We start from the raw sequence: 8,140 nt of genomic DNA on the forward strand, positions 1-8,140 counted from the left end.
TTCTCTATCATGCAAGTTTAAGGAAAATCACTGTACTATTAATGACTAGACTTACTCTTATACAATAGTCAGTTTCTCCTTCCTTCATATAGTACAGAGGAGTGTAGGTAGTGTAGCTTGGTTTTATGTTGAGCTTCTTTTCAGCCTTTTTCTTCATCTCTTCAGCAATGCTTCTAACTTCAGGAGTAACAGGCAGTGGATAATGAGCCTCTAGTGGTACATGTTGCACATAGTCTGGTACATACACAAACCCGTCTGTGGGCAGTGAGATTGTGACTGTCATATAGAATTCAGAAAAGAAAGGGCATATAAGTCAATCAATTTATGCATCACACTATCTTGTAGTCTCGCACAGCCAGACCATTTCCCAGCCTACACAAATGACTGTAGGCTGGGGAATGGTCTGGCTGAGCGAGGCTAGCTATATATCTGTGACTACTATACAAAAATGCATTGCCAACATCAATAAACATTTCCTGTTGGTACTGGCATCTACATCAGTTGCTTTCATTTTATTATTGAACTTTGCATTAAACTAATTCTATTATGACCTAGGGCATACAGAGATACTACTTTCAGTGAGGATTTTAAAATCCAAAAAATGTTGTCTGGCCAAAGAAACTTTTGATCAGACATGTATGCTACCCTCATTTTAATTGACATACTGGTACATTGCACATGTAATAAGCACTTTTTGGCTGAACATAATGTGAGATAAGAGACACTTTCTACCAGCCAAATTAAGTAAATGGACAGGAAAATGGCTGGTGTAAGACTGTTATAATCCCTACTGAGTGATAACGATGACTTTTGCAAGTTGCAACAGAGTGTATGGTAGCAGGGATAAACTATAGTATTTGTTATCACTGATAGATGGATAAAAAGTACTTCTATTATGAGCATCATAAAAATTTGTACTTTGCGAGAGAATGTCACGGTGACATTGGACTTGGGTGCATTTTTTCTAGATACATTTGTCCAGTGATATTAAATTAACTTACCCTCTTGAACCAACTCTTGAACAACAGGTATTGAATCTAACTTCTCAACTACAGCATTCTCATTCATCGATTTAAGAGCACCTGACAGTGAGTTAAAGCTAGCTCCTCCTTTACTGTCAACACTATCAGCTCTGGACAACCACTTGGAGAGGAATTCAGTTAAGCAATCATCTGTTGTGTCATTGTCCCTTTTAATGGCGTCCAGTGTGTCCTTATGTAGTCCTACTGTCAGTCCCAGCTCATACCATCTTGTCTGAGGGAAACCACATCTCTCCAATAGATCAGCAACATAAAACAGTTGATCTAAACAAAAGAAAACATGTATAATTGTTATAATAATTGTATAGATAGTCAATGAATACCTATTGTCAGCTGAGAAGATGAGAGAAGAAGTTCAGTAGGTAAATTTTTAGATGCAGCCATAGTGGATGCAGAACTAAAATTAGCATACTTAGGGAAGGGCTAGTCAGGAGTCATATTATGAGACTATAATGAGTTAACCCACAATATGGCGGGAGATACTACTACATGTATCTCTGATGCATTTAATGTTCTTAATTTCTTTTTCATCTTTATTAATTAATTTATTAAACAGATTGATAGGTCTCTTAAAGAATTTGATGGTGGATTATTATCAGTTAGTAGCATATTTATACTTTATTGTTCTCATCTCTCCCTGTTTCTTTCATTTTCTCTCTTGTCCAATGTCCATATCAACGTTAAATACAATTAATCTATTCCTGAGGTCAATCCTCATTGGGCTAGTAGTCTATTTTTCCTACAGCCGCCTGATCATCAGTCACCTATACAATTTCAAAGTAAGACTATTATGATTTTATTTTTCCAAAAAATGGCTCTAAAATCACCCCCAATTTTTATTGCATTTTCTGATACTTATTGATATCCTTATGCTGTGTAGAAGTTTGAGGTGATTCTGACTTCAATTTTTCAAGTTATGGCCATTTTTAATAAAATTATAATGGCCAATTTTTAAAAAATACCCAAGGCTATAGCCCATGGCTTTTCCAAAAAATGGCTCCAAAATCACACCCAATTTTTATTATATTTTTTGATACATATTGATGTCCTTATGCTCTGTAGCAAGTTTGAAGTGATTCCGACAAGATATATATATTCAAGTTATACAACCATTTTTTTAAATGGCCAATTTTTGAAAAATACTCAAGGCTATAGCCCATGGTTTTTTCCAAAAAATGGCTCCAAAATCACCCCAAATTTTTATTGCATTTTCTGATACTTATTGATGTCCTTATGCTGTGTAGAAAGTTTGAAGTGATTCTGACTTCAATTTTTCAAGTTACAGCCGTTTTTAATAAATGGCCAATTTTTGAAAAATACCCAAGGCTATAGCCCATGGTTTTTTCCAAAAAAATGGCTCCGAAATCACACCCAATTTTTATTGCATTTTCTGATACATATTGATGTCCTTATGCTCTGTAGCAAGTTTGAAGTGATTCCGACTAGAAATTTTCAAGTAACAACCATTTTTTTAATGGCCAATTTTTGAAAAATACTCAAGGCTATAGCCTATGGTTTTTTTTCAAAAATGGCTCCAAAACTACCCAAATTTTTATTGTATTTTCCAATATATATTGATGTCCTTATGCCGTGTAGAAACTTTGAGGTGATTCCAACTTCTATTTTTCAAGTTATGGCCATTTAAAAAAAATATGCCAATTTTTCAAAAATACCCAAGGCTATAGCCCATGGTTTTCCAAGAAATGGCTCTGAATTTACCCCAGATTTTATGACATTACTGTAATAAAATCTGTTCCTGCAACTGTAAGGAAACAGTTGCAGGAAAAGTACACCAAAACAGCACAGCATATTTTTAAAAGATTAGAGGAGTTCCTAATAGAGACAATAGAATACTAACTAATGAAATTCTTTGTATGTAGATTTGTCTGTTTTATTGCAGTGCAGGAAGTACATCAAGTGTTAATGGTTATGGGTGTGGCTGAGTGAGAAAGTTAAGTGAGTGTAAACATGGCCATTTCTTTTGCTCGTTGTTTTCTGTCGAGTGTCTCCGTTCGCTCCATCTCTAGTATAGCTGTGAGTGACTCAGGCTCAAGGCTGAAGGTCCATCTTGAAGTAAAAGGGAGCGTGGCAAAGGAGTACAGCAGCTTATGGCTACGGCATAACTGTCAGTGCGAGGAATGCTATGATAGTCTTTCTTCTATGATGAAGGTACATCCAAACCAGCTGTCAGAAGACATTGTGATACATAAAGCAGACATTAAAGGTAGTTATAATAGTAATTGTAAATTAAAACACTATTCTGTATTTTTTTTGTTATTTTAATGCCCTGTGATCACCCATTACATTTTCTGTTGTATATCAATGTCCTTATGCTATGTAGAAAGTTTGAGCTGATCCCAACAAATACTTTTTGAGTTATTAGTCAATATCAGATACTATATGAATGTCCTAAGATTTTTCGTATTTTTATTATTCATTACGTCTAGATGATGTTATACGCATAAATTGGAACTCACCAAACTTTGGTAGTCATGAAGGAATAATTCCCCTCCAATGGTTAAAGAACTTACACATGAAACAAGAATCACGCAAAGACTCCAAACCTCTCGTTGCTGTAAGACGCAGATTCCTCTCTGCCTCCTTTCTCTGTTTTGTTATTATTTCTTTTGTCTTATAGGCTTCAATTCCTGTTCTAGAGTACAGTGATGTTATAGATTCTGATGAACACACATACCAGTATGTTATGACTGTGGTACACTACTTGTATTAGTATTTTGTGTCATTTTAACAATGTATTGTGTTTTATAATGTGTCATTCACATTGATTTTTTTTATAGATGGATAAGAAACCTCAATTATTTTGGTATTTGTCTCATTGAGAATGCTCCAATAACTACTGATGTATTAGAAAAGGTACAGTGCAATGTCTCTACTCACAATAAATAGTTTTAATGATGGTTTAACTTTTTAGTTGGTCGGAAAGTTTCCACATGTACAGCCTACAACTTATGGAAATGTAAGACATTATCAAGTTAACTTGTTTGTCATTTTTCCAATAAAACAATCCTCATGTATAAATCATTTTTAAAGAACATTATTTTTTGTCCTGTTAGTATCCACTCTTGTATGCCAAGGATGATCCAACTGATCTTGGTTTCAGTACATCCAACCTACACTTCCATCAAGACTTATTGTACTATGAGTCACCACCTGGCATTGAATTGTTCCACTGCGTTAGGTACGTACATTATGCTACCGAAAATACATTAAATGGGATATAGCAGGCAAAAATTCAGCATTGGTTGCCATTAAGATAAGCGACCTTAAACACATAAAATCAATCATTACCGTATAAGTGGTTTTTTTCGAGGGAATTATATTTCGCGAAATCTGCTAAAATTCCAATTTGCGGATTTTAATTTCGCAAATTCTACCACATGCGCCATGAGGGTACTGTATTAAATTGATTTTCGCGAATCAGGAGGGAATCCACGAAATTCGCGAAATTTACAACCCTCGAAAAAAAACCACTTATACGGTATCATGGTTTCTTTGTTTTGATAGTAAGTGTATACCAAAGTTTTGATACAAAGTCACTATTACATGTTTGTGATCTCATACTGCCAACTGGACCGTTTTCACCTGCTAGGTCACATATACTTTTAATAATGCAGATATTTAAGTATTATAAATCCTTCAATAGTAGCCCAGGAATCTTTAATGCTTCTATTAGAGTAATCTCCTATACTTTATACAGGCTTATATTTCTGTAATACATGTAGCCCTCAGGCTTCTAATTAAAAAAGAGCTTTTATTTGAGGATATACTGTACCAGTAATAGACAATGAAGCATATAATTATAATCTTGTTTCTCTTCCTCTATAGAAGAGATTCTTGTGTTGTGGGAGGTGAGAATATATTTCTTGATTTCTATCCAGTCCTGGAAGAGCTCAGACAAGAGGCCCCTCAGTATTTTGAGGTCCTCACTAAAGTACCGGTTTCATTTCAGAGACGACATTACATGAAGTGAGCCTTTACAGTACAAAAATAAATTAAATATATGTAGTTATTATAGCATTTTTGATGAATCGCCGTTATATTTTAGTATTCTTAATGTTTCATATTAATTTTATTTATTTTATAGGAATGATGTTGAGACCCCATCTGATATGAGCATATCACGCCCACACATTCAATTGGACAGATATGGAGAGGTATAAGAGGATTATTAATACAATACTTTAATGAACATTAACATACACATACCCACTATACATAATACACATAATTGTATTCTAATACTGACAGGTTGCTGCTGTTAATTGGAACACTCATCACCAAGAACCTGTAATGCTGGATGATCTGGTATTTATTATAAGTTTCATTTCTATTGTATCATTGTATCTCATTCCTTGCAGGATCTACTGGATAGCTATTATAAAGCTTTCTTATACATGTCAAGGAAAATCGAGAACTCAAAGTATCATGTAAGTGTCTTAATATTACTGTTACAATCAATTTTTGATCTTAATTGCTTAGTTAAGTTCTATTATTAATAATGATTATATTTCTGTAGTTGGAGCATTGTCTGTTACCTGGACAAATCATTGCATTTAATAATCGTCGTTTCCTACACTCCAGAAACTCATTTCAACTGAACGGTGGATTCAGAAATTTTCATGTACAGTATAATGCACGCATAGAACACATGTACAAATGTAGTGGTATATAAAAACATTATCTGTGTACGTAGCCAAATTTTATTCTGTGATTGTATACTTGTGTACCAATGACACATGTTTAAAATTTAAATAATATTTATACATTTATCAATAGATACAACTGAATATATACTGTTCTCTTTTCATTATGTAGACTACCTATGTGAACATTGATTACCTCAGAAGTCAGTTCCTTGTACTTGGAAAGGCTTTAGGTTTTAACGAGAGCCCAAAGAACATTTTTATGTCTACTCTGTGAAATTTTGTACTTTTTATAATAACCAAATTAATATTTTTATTGATGCTAATCAGAATCTTTAACAATACAACAAAAAATAAGAGTTATTAAAACGTCAAGACCTAGCTCATGAAGCTCAGTTTACAATCATCAAAAGCAAATAAAATCAATTCAGTAATAAAAAATATAAAATAAAAATCATGACATCAATAGTAAAAACAAAAGTTCTAAAAAAATCATGTATATATACAAGTGGTAAAATAAAATATGTATAAACTTTGTAAAATATAAAAATGGTAAACATCACACACGTACAAAAACCATACAAAAACAATTAGTTGGAAGCATGCTCTGCAGCCTCTGCATTAGTGGTAAGATGCTTCATGACATCTTGAGCCACTGCATGAGCTCCAATAGCATCAGACTGAAGTACCTTAATGACAGTACCCCATGTGTATGTGTCAGGATCATTGTCCTTCCACCTATTAAAAACAGCAATGAATCTATCAATGGGATCATGATAAGTATCATAGAGACTCTTTAAGAATCCATCATTCAAGTGAATTGCTGTTCCAAATTGATAGAACTTGTCTTGAATTTTTGCTGCTACTAGGTTAGTAAGATCAACAATATCAGGAGTAGAGTTGACTTCTGTAAAAGTGGATTGAATGACAAAACTGTATGAAATATGGAACACAACTTACTTGGTGCATGTATTTCTTGTTGAATGTCTTCAGGTTTAAGATGGTATTCTTCACAGAGACTACAATAAACTCCCTTGTAGTGATCTTCTTTATCTTCTGGTTCTGGTTCAGGTACAGGAGGAGATTCAAAATAATCTTTGACTCTGTGTGCTAAATCTTTAAACCCAATCTTAGCAAGAGCTACTGCTAAAGGCTCCCATGATTCTGATCTGTTCTCATTTCTCCAGTGAATTATAACTTTTCTAGTACGTTGGATAGAATCAATGCTTGTTAGTCCAATGTCCTGCAGCTGACCAATTGTAAGGCCTAATCTGTATCCAAAATCAAACCATTTTTCTTTTAAATCTCCTTCACTTGCAATAATACAAAGACAGTCCCCCAGTAACAAATCATTTTCTAAAAATTTAAGAAAACAGTGATATTAAACTGAATAAAATTGTACCTACCATATGTCATTAGATCAATACCAGATCTAGTACTACTTGCAGATGAGGTCGGAGAAAGAGGTAATTCTATGGAACCTTCTAACAGAATTGTGTTTTTCACAGGAGGATGAACTTGATTGAAGCGAACAATCACTTTTTGACTTTTTTCCACTACTGCATCTGATGTAAACTGCATTCTAAAACGAGGAGGATAGGAGAGCTTCTTTTCTAACAACTTAAGCCGTTTCAGCTCCTCTTCAGTGACTTCTGCAACATTTTCACATCCCATCATTTGATAATAATCAATATCTCCAACAGAAATCTATAATGATGAAGATATAGTCAATATTATAATTTATGGCATGTTTATTTAAACATACATAGTCTTTGGAAAACCCAACTTCTTTTCTTTTCCAACCAGGGACACTAGGTGGCTCAAAAGACAGTGATACTTGACCATCACCAGTAAATGTGACTGGTTCATATGATAATATCTTAAATCCTTCCTTAGCACACTGCTCTTCAACAACCTATGAAGTATAAAGTTATTATTCTTGCACTTAAATTACCTCTGTGCAACCTTCTTGTTGGCATAGAAAAATAAATTGTACTGATAATTCCCTTCCATTTTTCTTATCAGCACGTGCTATTAAATACCTTCTGGGTATAAATTTGTATTCCCCTTTCTGGACAGCAACACAATTAGAGCAAAAATGAGGCGACAAAATTTTAAAAATTTGTAACCCAGAAGTAGATTCAGCCTGTGATCCACAATTTTCTTGGAAACTTATAACATCAGAGCAATCATCATCGTGAGCTGTTAATATAGTGAAATGTTGTAGATTGGTGTCACTGGAAATAGCAACATCATGTGGAATGTACAGTTCTGCACATTTATCCAGCTTTCTGTCAATGTGTACCCACACAATAGGAGTGACTGGTACATAATCACCAAACTTAAACTTATCACTGAAGAGACATGCTCCAAACCATACAGTAGCTGACTCTTGTACTGCTCCCTCTGGAATAATGAGAGTCACTCCATACTGAC

The 8,140-nt window shown here is 34.1% G+C and overlaps 3 protein-coding genes across 6 annotated transcripts in view; 1 reads left to right on the plus strand and 2 right to left on the minus strand.

Moving 5' to 3' along the window:
* LOC109583574 (uncharacterized) overlaps nt 1–1,457 on the minus strand; it is a 1,739-nt gene extending 282 nt beyond the window's left edge. The window contains exons 1-3 of the mRNA XM_019998988.1: nt 1,364–1,457; nt 1,002–1,304; nt 56–276 (exon numbers count right to left, since the gene is read on the minus strand). Of these exons, the coding sequence (XP_019854547.1) occupies nt 56–276; nt 1,002–1,304; nt 1,364–1,424 (585 nt within the window). The 5' untranslated portion in view covers nt 1,425–1,457. The remainder of the gene's footprint in view (nt 1–55; nt 277–1,001; nt 1,305–1,363) is intronic.
* Nucleotides 1,458–1,710: 253 nt separating this feature from the next.
* On the plus strand, nt 1,711–6,061 carry LOC100633264 (gamma-butyrobetaine dioxygenase-like). Its single transcript, XM_003388066.2, has 13 exons — nt 1,711–1,819; nt 2,921–3,264; nt 3,488–3,615; nt 3,679–3,737; nt 3,839–3,914; nt 3,973–4,017; nt 4,115–4,239; nt 4,887–5,027; nt 5,146–5,215; nt 5,310–5,366; nt 5,420–5,488; nt 5,578–5,682; nt 5,877–6,061. Exons 2-13 carry the CDS (start codon nt 3,009–3,011, stop codon nt 5,979–5,981), a joined length of 1,236 nt encoding a protein of 411 aa, XP_003388114.1. The 5' UTR covers nt 1,711–1,819; nt 2,921–3,008; the 3' UTR covers nt 5,982–6,061.
* Nucleotides 6,062–6,135: 74 nt separating this feature from the next.
* LOC100633393 (uncharacterized) overlaps nt 6,136–8,140 on the minus strand; it is a 7,836-nt gene continuing 5,831 nt past the window's right edge. For 2 of the 4 annotated variants that reach the window (XM_019998997.1, XM_019998994.1), the window contains 5 exons: nt 7,659–7,960; nt 7,470–7,619; nt 7,111–7,411; nt 6,665–7,060; nt 6,136–6,611 (listed from right to left, as the gene is read on the minus strand). In XM_019998997.1, the coding sequence (XP_019854556.1) occupies nt 6,295–6,611; nt 6,665–7,060; nt 7,111–7,411; nt 7,470–7,619; nt 7,659–7,960 (1,466 nt within the window). In that variant the 3' untranslated portion in view covers nt 6,136–6,294. Of the gene's footprint in view, nt 6,612–6,664; nt 7,061–7,110; nt 7,412–7,469; nt 7,620–7,658 lie in introns of all 4 variants that reach the window. The other 2 variants (XM_019998996.1, XM_019998995.1) reach the window with 2 other exon arrangements.

This window comes from Amphimedon queenslandica, unplaced genomic scaffold (assembly GCF_000090795.2).
Source record: "Amphimedon queenslandica unplaced genomic scaffold, v1.1 AMPQUscaffold_13296, whole genome shotgun sequence".
Classification (NCBI taxonomy): Eukaryota; Metazoa; Porifera; class Demospongiae; order Haplosclerida; family Niphatidae; genus Amphimedon; species Amphimedon queenslandica.

Bases quoted from the DNA above. Each gene is read 5' to 3' on its own strand.
- LOC100633264 (XM_003388066.2), top strand. From the start codon at position 3,009: ATGGCCATTTCTTTTGCTCGTTGTTTTCTGTCGAGTGTCTCCGTTCGC. The intron at 4,240-4,886 runs GTACGTACATTA...CTTCCTCTATAG, and splicing joins GAATTGTTCCACTGCGTTAG to AAGAGATTCTTGTGTTGTGG. The intron at 5,216-5,309 runs GTATAAGAGGAT...TAATACTGACAG, and splicing joins AATTGGACAGATATGGAGAG to GTTGCTGCTGTTAATTGGAA.